We start from the raw sequence: 12923 nt of genomic DNA, 5'->3' as shown, positions 1-12923 counted from the left end.
CACTACATAGGCCAAATCCTGTCCCACAGAAGGGTCACAGAGGCCTCTCCTGTTACTACAGTCCAGAAGAAGAAGTACTAGTAGTGGTGGTGAAGGGACCGTGTTGTCGCTGTGTGCCATGCCACTAGGTTGGATGGGATAGGGAGAACAGAATTCCTCACCCCAATCATTTTCTGTGTAAAGCCCATTTATACTCAGGCTTGTAGATGTGTACCTGTAGGGTGGCAGGAAGTAGCATATTGTCCTAAAGATGCAAACTTCTACCTTTATCTCAGTGGGGTGCTAACTCAGAAGTCTAATAACTATCATTTAAATGTCCACACAGCTAAGAGATTCACCACAGACCATTATAACAGAACGATCCACAGTTAGTTGGATTGATGGAACATGATTAGGGCACCATTACCTTCGTACTCACCCCAGCTACTATCTAGCATGTTTTCAACAGTGACCCTTGCACATATTCTCTATGCCACACTTTGGGAGAAAGATATACAAATTATTACATTTACAGAATTTAAACAACAACACTTTCTGCCAAACGAAATCAGAAGCCAAAGAGCGAAACAGGCTGTTTATTTACAATACAGTAAACACATAATCTTCTACCTCTGATTTTTAAATAAAAAAACTAAACATACTAATAAACATTTTAGAAATGAAGAAATATGGGGCAAAGCAAGCAGCAGAGCTGGCTCTGAGGTAATCCTCTAACTTGTGTCTGGCCTCAGACTCTGGGGCAAGGTGGAACTCTAGGGAACATATTTTCATAAAGCAAGGAAGAGTGGTGGAGAAGCTCCTGCTCCTCAAGGAAGAGCCTCAGATTCTAGTTAGGGTCAGCCTGGAAATAAACTTTCAAAATTCAGAAGGAAGAATGGGACTGCAATGCTCTGGTTTAGAATCCACAACACCCTAAATATTCTCCTCTAAGAAAAGCCCCTATTAGTTGCTTAAGCAATACTAATGCCTTGTAAGTGCTGGAGCTTGTGAACAAACTTCAGCTTCAGGTGAAAGTGGTTTGATGTTGCAGTGGTGGAAGTGCCGCATCCCTCCCAATGGCAGGTTTAGAAAGTCCCACTTGTCAGTCCAACATGATTAGTGGCTCCTGAATTTAGCTTCAGGAATCTGCTTCAGTAACTAGGAACTCTCATGTTCTACATCTCATATCCCATTCTGGACTGCAGTTTAGTTTTTGTTGCAGCAAGTCATGAAAAGTAAACTGCCTGCACAGCATGTACTCTGGATTCAGGTCCTGCAACTCTCCTTTAAGAAATCTGCACACAGAAGTCTGTTCTTTAACTTTACATCCTGTGTCTTCTCTTACAAAAGGAAGAAAAAACGAGTGATATAGTAACTGTAAAGTCAACACACACATAGTTCAGATTAACATTTATCTGCATACAGAACAATCAGTATACTGCACATAGAGCTTGTTTACAACATTCTTTCAAATCACCCATAACTGTCCTGCTACCCACAAACACCCAACCTGTTCTAAAAAGCTTGCCACAACATGCAGCCAAAGCAAGCATCCCTGCTTCCGGGACCAGGTCACCAGCACCTGCCTCCCAGTTTTCAGAAAACTCATTTTCCTAGGCAGCCATCTGAAAACTTATGTTGAACCCCACTCTGAATTAAAATTTTAAAGTGTCTGGAAGGAAGAGAGGGAGGAGAAAGAATGGCAGGAGAATCAGACAATCTATAAACCTATTAAGTAAAATTGCAACTGAAAAAAAGCCCAGATTGGAGTAAAAAAAGTGGCACAAAGTGAGCTTACTTGAACTGAATGAAATTATTGATAAAAGAGTCGTCAGTCAGTTTTCAGACTTGTTACAGCAACCTCCCATCAAAATAAAAAAAAAATCTTAAAAGGGATGGAAGTGTCTATGTGAAAAATCAAAAGCTTGTTTTGATTGGACAAGATTGCTACTCCTTTTAGGCAGTTCTGGGGAACACTTAACAACATAGGATCATTTGACTGAATCAAAGATATTCCACCCAGACGACATCATTATCCCCATGGCTATGTCCTGAGCAACTGCTAAGGTTCCAGCTATCTCCATCTGGCATGGACGTTTCCTCCCATCTATTTTATATCTTTCTCTTTTTGCCGTCTATATAGTAATAGTTCAGTTTAACCAACCAGAATAGATTTAATGTTGCAGTATTTTGGTGAGATCTGGTTGGGAAGCTAAATGTGATTCCTGAGCAGCCTGTCTTAGTAAAATTTTGCCAAGGCCCTGGGATTTCCAGTTGGGTCCTGTACTGTGCTTGTGATCTTCCAGCAAATGAACTGCAAGTCAGACACACACCCTCTTTTGCTATTTTTATTCTCTTGCCTGTGTGTATGTTTTGGCTTGTCCTAAAGACAAACAGGATTGGACTTTTAAACAATTTAAGAACTGAGAACGACCAACTAAATTTGATTCAATTCAAAGAAGAACCGTTGATGCCATTTAAAGAGACTTCAAACATAGATCCTCCCTTTAGTTTTAAACTACTCCTTACAAAGGGGGAGGTGGGAAGGGGAGAGAAGGGAGAAAATGGTATTGCTAAAATAAAAACAGCTGAGTTTTAAATATTATATAGCGTACTATGAATTTACCCACATCTTGGCATTGTAACCATGAACTCAAGTTATGCTGTGACAGTAAAAACAACAAAATAAGTGACTTAAAAACCATCTCTGATCATCCTAATAAAATGAGCTGTGTTCTAAGGCCAGGAAGATGTCTGTCTTTTGGTCTATAAATACCTTAGAAACAGCAATGTGAAAATACAGACTTTTCATTTTTACTCTGAAATTTAGCAGCAACATTAGATTTTTTTTTAAACTTTAAAGAAGGAATAAAGGCCTGCTCAACTGACCTGTAAATTTACTGTAGTAAAGCAGACACCCCATAGGAGTGTCTCCCTGTTGACATGGTGACCAGGTGATGAGATTGTGGCAAAACCACATCAGGTGCTGATTGGAGGGCTCCTGGTGTTGCTTCAGCAAGAACCTCTGTGAATCACAACACATTTACATACAGTGGCACCACACATTTAGATTGCAATTTGCAAATAGACCTATTTAATTGGAGATTATTAATTTAAGTACATCAAAGCACTCTGAGCTCTTCATGTGACACACTAAACAAACTTGATTGTGGCCTTCAACAAAATGACTAAGTTAGGAGGATGAAGAGAACATAGCAGGTATAATTTAATTATATTTAGTACATTTATTTAGGCTATTAAGAGTCAGCCCTAATAATGACATGTATTAGCATAGTCTCTCAAGGTAAAGGATGAAAGGCCTGTTGCTTGAAACATTTAAAACATCTTAGGTTTTAGGAGAATGAGCTGCAGGAACAGTATTGCAATGCCTTCCCAGGACATGGGCTAAAGAATTCATCTCTTTTCCATCTCCAGCTTTATAATTCATTCTCCATCTACTCATCCTACGATGTTTACAGTAAAAGCAACACTCAATCATCGCTCTGCATCATAGTGAGACTGGAGGAATGACCCTACTTCAGTCACCACATATAAGGGGGCGGAAAAAAGAGCAGCTGGTCTCACCCTCCTCTACTCCAATAATAGACTCAGTATCTGGCAGGTGCAGAGACTCCACGCCAAGACGAGGTTGCGAGTTCATGGAGATCAGATTCTTACTATGCACAGCTGCTTCTTCCAGCAAACTGCTGCCCACCAGCGACTCTGTTACAAAAACAACGTACTGTGAACTATCTAGACTCTGCCTTTGCGGCCCACCACCGTCAGAGGAAGGGACTTCTCTGTCTCACACAGACCCAGCGAAAATGTCTATTTTCCAAAGATACCCACTTCCATGAATTCCCACTCTTGGGTCTGTGCTTCCAGCACACCACCGGTGGGAACTCCCAGAGTTCTAAAATGTTAAGCCCTTAGAACACCAGCAATACAAACAGGCAGAGCTGGATATATTAGGTGAATTACTTATATAGGAAGAATAGGTTCTGCCCCTAAAACAGAGGAGAGGTATGTATGAAGGGCATAAGCTTCACTTCAAAAGAGATCAGATTCAAGATTTTTCAAAGCAAGGGCCCACCTGCCCCTTGGCTGTCACACAGAGATGCCCTCCTATCCTTTACCCTCGACCTTTCTCACCTACTCCTTTCCCTTCACCTTTCCTAAGAAGGGCTTCCTCTCATCCAGACAAGAATTCCCTTCTTCATCCTTCCCTAACCTCCTTAGGGAGGGACAACCTGCCTGCCCCCACTGGCCTGTCCTCTCCTATCACTTCCTGTAAGAACACACTCTCACCACCACCACAACCACCACCTCCTCCTCCTCCTCCCCCCCCATATACGTGCTTGTTCACCTATGTGTCGGAGTACGCTCCTCACACGCCCATGCCAGGGAGGATGCCTTTCCCTCCTACATATTCCTTACCCGGTTGCTCTCGCTCTCTGCTTCCAGCAGCTCCAATTCTGGAGTGGTGCTTTCTCATATGCACATTCCGGCTACCACTCTGGGAAAATGTCTTCCCACAGATATGGCACTGATGGGGCTTCACTCCTGAAAAGAAAAAAAAAAAAAAAAAAAACAGAACAAGTTGATACTTCTGAATTTGGGAGTAAAGACCCAATCAATAAATGGGAACATGTAGTCAAAAGGATAACATCATTGGCACTGAAATTCAGGTTAAAATCAATTCCTGTTTTCTAGAGAGAAGCAATTCTATCAGAAGGGAAGCACTTCAGAGATCAATATTGCAAAGTGCTGAAAGAATCGAGTCTTGAGGAGGACTATCAGGTTCTCAAACCTGTTTTGTGAGGATATGTAAGTTATTTGCAGCATCTGGCTATGTGCTCAGGAGAGATGTGGAAACATTTGATCTCTAGTTTGTACCTAAAATGTACTCTGACCAAAAAAGGGGTAGTAGATGAGGGCACAGTCTTGTGCAGTCTGAAAGATGTTGCCATCTCTGGCCCACACCATGAGGACGAGGCAGGGTCTGGTGTCCAGCCTCTAGTTAGTATGTAGGTTCACTGTTTAAAGGCCAGCATGTAGAGTTTTCACCGGAAAATGGTGTTCATGGCCCACAAATGGAAGGTCAGTAGAGATGCTGTTCAAGGAAAAGGGGTGGAGTTAAACTTATTCCCAAAGAAACTATAAAAAAAAAATGCCCCTCCCTGCCGCACCCCACAGCCTCTTTGAGGACACCAGAACAAACCACATTTGGAGTTTGCTGACCACATTTGATGTTCAAAAGAGAATGGAGACATTTTTACAAAATTTAAAATACCTCTACTATTTCAAACTCCTGTCTCCCTCTTTGTCCAATTACCATGAGATTAAAAACCAACACACACACACACACACACACACACACACACACACTCCTCCAACCACCACACGAGAGAGAGCTCAGATGGAGTGATTTTGATGATTATGGGGGACAAAGGTTAAACTCTATCTTATAGTAGAAAGCTAGTTAAAACTTAACTATGTTGTAGCTAACTGGCTCAATAACAAATATTTTATATAAATCAGTGCAATATTTGTACCTTTGAATTTAGAAATGGAATAAACTAGAAAGGAGATGCAGGAGATAAGTCATAATCTAGTTTGTGTACTTGTGGCCTAATAGGCATCACAGAGACTTGGTGGGATAAATATCATGACTGGAAAATTGGTATAGAGAAGAATAAGTTGTTCAGGAAGGGCAGGCTGGGAAAAAGAGGAGGAAGTGTTGCACTGTATATGAAGAATGTATACACTTGTTCTCAGGTTCAGAAGGAGGTGAGAGGCAGACCAGCTGAAATCTCTTGGTAAAGATAAAATGGGGAATAAGGAAGAAAAAAAAAAAGTAGACAGGGGTCTACTACAGAACACCACACTGGGAAGGAGAGATGAATGAGGCAATTCTAGAATAACAGAAATACCTGTAATATAAACATAAGACCTGTAATAATGGGGGATTTTAACTTTAACAGATATCTGTTGGAAAAGTAATACAGCAAAACACAAAATGTCCAATAAGTTCTTGGAATATGTTGGCAACAACTTTTTGTTTCAAAATGGGGAGGAAGTAACAAGGGGGACGGTCATTTTAGATTTTGATTCTAACAGGAACGAATTAGTTGCAAATCTGAAGACAATTTGGGGGAAAGTAATCACAAAATGATAGATGTAATTATTCTAAGGAAAGAAAGGAGTGAGAGCAGCTGAATATAGATAATGAACTTCAAAAAGGAGACTTTAACAAATTCAGAGAACTGGTAGATAAGTTCCATAGGAAGAAAATTTAAGAGAAAAACAAGTTCAGGAGAGCTGGCAGTTTATCAAAGAGACTATCTATATTCAAGGCACAACAGCAGACTATCCTGGTGTGAAGAATTAGAATACAGAAACATGGCTGCACGTTAAACAAGCTCTTTAATGGCCTGAAAATCAAAAAGGAAAAAATTGCTAAAGATGAGTGTCACGCTGCCTGGAATAAAGAAAAGGAGTACTTGTGGCACCTTAGAGACTAACAAATTTATTAGAGCATAAGCTTTCGTGAGCTACAGCTCACTTCATTGGATGCATTTGGTGGAAAATACAGAGGGGAGATTGATATACACACACACAGAGAACATGAAACAATGGGTTTTATCATACACACTGTAAGGAGAGTGATCACTTAAGATAAGCCATCACCAGCAGCAGGGGGGGAAGGAGGAAAACCTTTCATGGTGACAAGCAAGGTAGGCTATTTCCAGCAGTTAACAAGAATATCTGAAAAAAGAAAAGCAGTACTTGTGGCACCTTAGAGACTAACAAATTTATTAGAGCATAAGCTTTCGTGAGCTACAGCTCACTTCACTGGATGAAGTGAGCTGTAGCTCACGAAAGCTTATGCTCTAATAAATTTGTTAGTCTCTAAGGTGCCACAAGTACTGCTTTTCTTTTTGCAAATACAGACTAACACGGCTGCTACTCTGAAACCTGTCAAGAATATCTGAGGAACAGTGGGGGGCGGGGTGGGGGGGAGAAATAACATGCGGAAATAGTTTTACTTTGTGTAATGACTCATCCATTCCCAGTCTCTATTCAAGCCTAAATTAATTGTATCCAGTTTGCAAATTAATTCCAATTCAGCAGACTCTCGTTGGAGTCTGTTTATGAAGCTTTTTTGTTGAAGGATAGCCACTCTTAGGTCTGTAATCGAGTGACCAGAGAGATCGAAGTGTTCTCCAACTGGCTTTTGAATGTTATAATTCTTGACATCTGATTTGTGTCCATTCATTCTTTTACGTAGAGACTGTCCAGTTTGACCAAGGTACATGGCAGAGGGGCACTGTTGGCACATGATGGTATACATCACATTGGTAGATGCGCAGGTGAACGAGCCTCTGATAAATTTGTTAGTCTCTAAGGTGCCACAAGTACTCCTTTTCTTTTTGCGAATACAGTCTAACACGGCTACTACTCTGGAGCCTCTGATAGTGTGGCTGATGTGATTAGGCCCTATGATGGTGTCCCCTGAATAGATATGTGGACAGAGTTGGCAACGGGCTTTGTTGCAAGGATAGGTTCCTGGGTTAGTGGTTCTGCTGTGAATACAGACTAACACGGCTGCTACTCTGAATGCTGCCTGGAATGGTTCACAACTGTGAGTGCTATTCTCCGATCAGACTGTCAGAAAACAGGGAAGACACCTCAAAGTGGTGGTATGTTCTATAATTAGATTTCACTACGCCAGTAACAAACGTGAACTCCTGGATCACTACATTAGTCTTACCATGGAGTCACGGATAGCCCCCTTAGGTTCTCCAGCCTATATTACCATCCAGACAACTGGACTTTGTGATACTGGTCATTATGCCAAATATCACATCACATTAGGTTACTCCTGTGATGTTATATGATTAAAATATGACCATGATGAAGTGAGCTGTAGCTCACGAAAGCTTATGCTCAAATAAATTTGTTAGTCTCTAAGGTTTCAGAGTAGCAGCCGTGTTAGTCTGTATTCGCAAAAAGAAAAGGAGTACCGATGAAGTGAGCTGTAGCTCACGAAAGCTTATGCTCAGATAAATGTGTTAGTCTCTAAGGTGCCACAAGTACTCCTTTTCTTTTTGCAAATACAGACGAACACGGCTGCTACTCTGAAACCTGACATAATGTAATATGATAGCAATCAACAGAATAGACAGGTTAGAACAATATCTATTGACACATAAGCGAATTGATTTATGTATTCTAGATTACTTAACATTTCTTTGATATTCACACAGAAGTGAATTGGCCTATGGCTCTGACCTGCTGGGCTGTCAGCGTCACAATGAGTATCAGAATAGCACAAGCATGCAGGGACAAAGTCAGAAAGGCTAAAGCACAGACTGAGTTGCACCTAGCAAGGGACATAAAAGACAATAAAAAGAGGTTGTATAAATACATTAGGAACAAGAGAGAGAAAGATGAAGGAAAGTGTAGGTCCACTACTTAGTGGGGAAGGAGAGCAAATAACAGAGGACACCAAGAAGGCTGAGGTGTTTAATGTCTATTTTGCTTCAGTCTTATCAAAAAAGGTTAATTGTAACCAGATGCTTAACACAATTAATATTAACAAGATGGAAAAAACACAAAATATTAAGAATAAGATAAGAACAAGTTAAAGAATATTTATATAAAAGTCAGATGTATTCAAGTCAGCAGGGCCAGATGAAGTTCACCCTAGGGTACTTAAGGAACAAGCTGAAGCAATCTCAGAACCATTAGTGATTATCTTCAAGAATTCATGGAGGACAGATGAGGTGCCAGAGGACTGGAGAAGGGCAAACATAATACTTTCTTTAAAAAAGGGGAACAAAGAGAACCCAGAGAATTATAGACCAGTCAATCTAACTTCAATACCTGGAAAGATACTGGAACAAATTATTAAACAGTCAGTTTGCAAATATCTAGAGAATAATAGGGTGATAAGTAGCAGTCAATGTGGGTTTGTCAGGAACAAATCATGCCAAACCAATCTAATTTCCATCTTTGACAGGGTTACTGGCCCAGCACATGGAGAGGAAGCAGAACTAGTCAATCTTTTACTCCTGGGGGCATTCTGCACCAAAAAAAAAAAAAAAAAATCTGCACACAGTATTTTAAAGTTCTGCAAAATGTGTCAAATAACACTACATGATCACACCAGTTTCAATTATTTTGTTAATTTATTTCAACATACCTGTCAGCAAGTATGTCTGTAACAATACAGGCAAACACAAAAATTCCCCCAGGAGTAGAGAGTTAAAGAAACCCCTATGACAACCGAGTTCCTGTTTCTCTGCCCCCTTCCCAGCCCAGAGCCCAACTGGGGGGCCAGATACCCCTAAGCCCCTTCTCCTCCCAGAGCCCATCCACAGCTCTCCACCCTCCAGCCAATACACCGGAACCCCCACACGACCAGCCGTGAAGCCCACCTGGCACAGATACAAGCACACTCTCCCCGCCCCGAGCCCAGCCATGCCCCCCACCAAGATGACACCAAGCTGGGAGCGGCTGCAAGCACTTTGGAGGAGGGGATTAAAATTCAAAACAACACTGAAACTGGAGAACAGGACAGAGGCACTGGCCACCATCAGAAGACGGGTTAGATTGATCGCTGGTCTGACCCAGTATGGCCATTTTTATGTTCTTATGTCTGAAATCAACAAGATAACATTTAATAAAGACAAAATACCAGGAAGGAAAAAAATCAAATGCACAACTACAAAATGGGGAATAATTGGCTAGGTGATAGTACTGGTGAAAAGGATCTGAGGGTTATAGTGGATCACAAATTGCATATGAGCCAACAATGTGATGCAGCTGCAAAAGAGGCTAATATTCTGGGGTATATTAACAGGAATGTCATATGTGAGATATGGGAGGCTGTTGTCCTACCGATAAGGCCTCAGCTGGAGTACTTTGTCCAGTTTTAGACACCACATTCTAAGAAAGATATAGACAAATGAGAGAGAGTGCAGAGGAGAGCAACGAAAACAATAAAAGGCTTAGAAAACCTTACCTATGAGAGGTTAAAAAAAAAAACTGGATAGGTTTAATCTAGAGAAAAGAAAACAGAGGACCTGATAGTCTTCAAATATGTGCAGGACCGTTATAAAAAAAGACTCCGATCAACTGTTCTCCATGTCCACTTAAAGGGCAAGAAGTACCGTATATACTTGTGCATAAGCCTAATTTTTTTAGTAAAAAAGGGAAGCATCAGAGAAGGGGGTCGTCTTATGAATGGGTATAGAGAGGGGAGAGGTGGGACACAGCCCTTCCCCGCAACAGAGGGAGCAAGGAGAGGCAGCACAGCCAGCAGTGCCAGAAGGGAAGAGGCAGAGCTAGAGTCTCACTGCTTCTGGCCACGCTGCGCTCCCCCCCAGCCTCCAAAGCAGCTGCAGCTCTGGCCCCGGCCCACAGGAACAGGCTGCAGCTGCTCTGCCCCACCCGGCCCTCACCAGATAAGGTGGGAAGGGATGGGAAGGGAAGAGTGTGGGGGTCCGGGGCTATGGGTAGGGTCATGTGGGGGGTGGTCACAGGGGTTACTCCCCTGACCCCCAGCTTCTCCCCCCAAAAAATTTCCCCACCAGTTGATGTCCCAGCCCGTCAGGGTAAGCAGCTGGCATGCCGGGACACTTTGTTTACTTTGGTTTACCTCCGTGCCTGCGGAGGCTCAAGGTTAATAAACCATCTCGGTCCACCAGCAGCTTATCCTGATTGCCCAGGAGCCAAAGTTTGCCGACCTCTGAATTATAGGGTCGGCTTATGAATGGGTCATAAAAATTTTCTCTTTTTACTTATCCATCTTGGGGGGGGGGGTCGGCTTATAAACGAACCGTCTTATGATCAAGTATATACGGTAATCAGCTTAATCTGCTGCAAGGGAGATTTAAGTTAGATATTAGAAATACTTTCTAATCATAAGGGTAGTTAAATACTGGAATAGGTTTCTAAGGGAGGTCGTGGAATCCTGTCATTGGAGGTTTTTAAGAACAGATTAGACAAACACCTATCAGGGATGGTCTAAGTATACGTAGTCCTGCCTTAGTACACAGGACTGAACTATATGACCTTTCAAGGTCCCTTCCAGGCCTACGGTTCTATGATCCTATAAAGACAGAGACTGGCAGAGGGTGGAAATCACAAGATCCAGGACAGGGCAGATACCAGGTACAGGACATGTTGTCCATGAAGGAAGTACTAAAAAAAAAAACACCACGAAGAACAGTTCCACAGAAAATAGGGGATTTTCTACTGAAAACTAGACCAAAATACTGCAACAGAGACATTTAGCATATAGGCCTCATCTACCCTACCTGAGTGGACAACCAGGTGTTTCCGAAGGCTGGAGTATTCAGCAAATGAACGACCACATCCTTGTGCCTCACACAGGAAGGGCTTTTCTCCTATATTGCAAGAAACACAAGTTCTTAGGCATTAACACCTGTACATCATTTTATCTTCCAACCTCTTGTAACATCCCTGATCCACATTCATTCCTCCCCCTTGGCCCTACATTACAGCTACCAAAGTTCACCAAGAAGGCAGATTCCTTATGAATTTGTTTAATGCAACTTCTTCATTGGCTGTCAAGAGTTTATGCTGAAACTCCTCCTCCTCCAGGCTGAATGTGACTCTTCCACAGCATTTCCAGCCCATGACTCACAAAAAGAAGCCAATCAGGGCTCAGCTGGTCCATCTGTTTCTTAAAACATCTTTCCAGTATTAGGTGCCAGAAAGTAACACAATATTCCAGGTGCGGTTCCATAAGAACTACGTAGAAACTGACTACAACCCTGGCTGCTCTGAGATGTCATGCTCATCTCTATGCAGCTAAAAATCACATGGGCTTGATTTGTTGCCATACCATATTTCAAATTCATATATGTATTTTCTGATTACTATCATCCCTTAGATCTCTTTCAGTCAATACTGCTTCCTAGTTTTCTGCCTCCCACAGAATATCTGTGTTTGGTCTTATTATTCCCCAGATGTATTTGTTTTCATATTCTTAGGCAGAATCTCATTGATATTTCCTTCTCATAGGTCTAATCTTTATAGATCCCTTTGTATTTCTCCAACCTCATTGGTGTTCTCATCTTCTAATTTATAATCATCTATGAATTTCATTAACCTGTTCTTAACCCTCTTTAAGGTCACTAACGAGGATGTTGCATAAAATTAGGGCAAAAAGATGCCTGCAGCATCCATTAGAGAGCTGCTCACAATTCAGTACACTGCTGCTTATTATTACCCCTTAATCACAGCCCTACAGACAGATTTCATGCTATGCGTCAGTCACTGCCAAGGCAATTTGAAATACTTCACATAAGACTAATGAGACATTGTGTTAGATGATATAGAAAAATCCACGTATATTATATCTATCACATACCCTTCATCCAGTAATTTTGTAAATCAGTGAAAAGAGCGCTCATGTATTTAATGTGATGACTTCTTTCTAACTCTTCTTCCATGCAATTTATTGCTTGGCTTAATAGCTATTGGGGTATTTGATATATCTGAATGAAAGGGATTCTGACTGGTACTGTGGTAGTGTTCTGACTGGTACTGTGGTAGTGACAGCGTGCATAAGATTCTCATCAACCATTTATGTAACTTCCACAATCTTGCTCAAGATATAAATATTAGGAAGAAAAATTAGTACGGATGACACCCAATCAGTGGCTCAGCATATAGTTCCATCTATAGAAATAGATGGTGGGTTTGTTTGAACACCACAACTTGGAACTGTCTTCACGTTTGGTACACGAGGATGGTTCCCCCAACTTCCTTAAATCTCATTTAATTTACACCAAAGCAAATATTTGCTACTTATTGCTAGCCACGATTTGGGAACAACTGGTCTGAGACATTTTTTAGTTTAGATACGCTACTTTCTGCTGGGTTCTGAAGCCACAGTATACACAACA

At 41.5% G+C, this 12923-nt stretch overlaps 1 protein-coding gene across 9 annotated transcripts in view; it reads right to left on the bottom strand.

The window, feature by feature from the left end:
- Positions 1-12923, bottom strand: part of ZNF410 (zinc finger protein 410) — a 40165-nt gene that overhangs the window by 7106 nt on the left and 20136 nt on the right. For 6 of the 9 annotated variants that reach the window (XM_043516141.1, XM_038404394.2, XM_038404392.2 and 3 more), the window contains 5 exons: positions 11307-11396; positions 4417-4542; positions 3565-3702; positions 2869-3004; positions 548-1319 (listed from right to left, as the gene is read on the bottom strand). In XM_043516141.1, coding sequence (XP_043372076.1) covers positions 2877-3004; positions 3565-3702; positions 4417-4542; positions 11307-11396 — 482 coding nt within the window. In that variant the 3' untranslated portion in view covers positions 548-1319; positions 2869-2876. Of the gene's footprint in view, positions 1-547; positions 1320-2868; positions 3005-3564; positions 3703-3735; positions 3918-4416; positions 4543-11306; positions 11397-12923 lie in introns of those variants that run through there. The other 3 variants (XM_038404396.2, XM_043516142.1, XM_043516144.1) reach the window with 3 other exon arrangements.

The sequence above is a fragment of the Dermochelys coriacea genome, chromosome 6 (genome assembly GCF_009764565.3).
Source record: "Dermochelys coriacea isolate rDerCor1 chromosome 6, rDerCor1.pri.v4, whole genome shotgun sequence".
In the NCBI taxonomy this organism is placed as follows: Eukaryota; Metazoa; Chordata; order Testudines; family Dermochelyidae; genus Dermochelys; species Dermochelys coriacea.
This window is presented reverse-complemented; position numbering and strand designations above follow the sequence as displayed.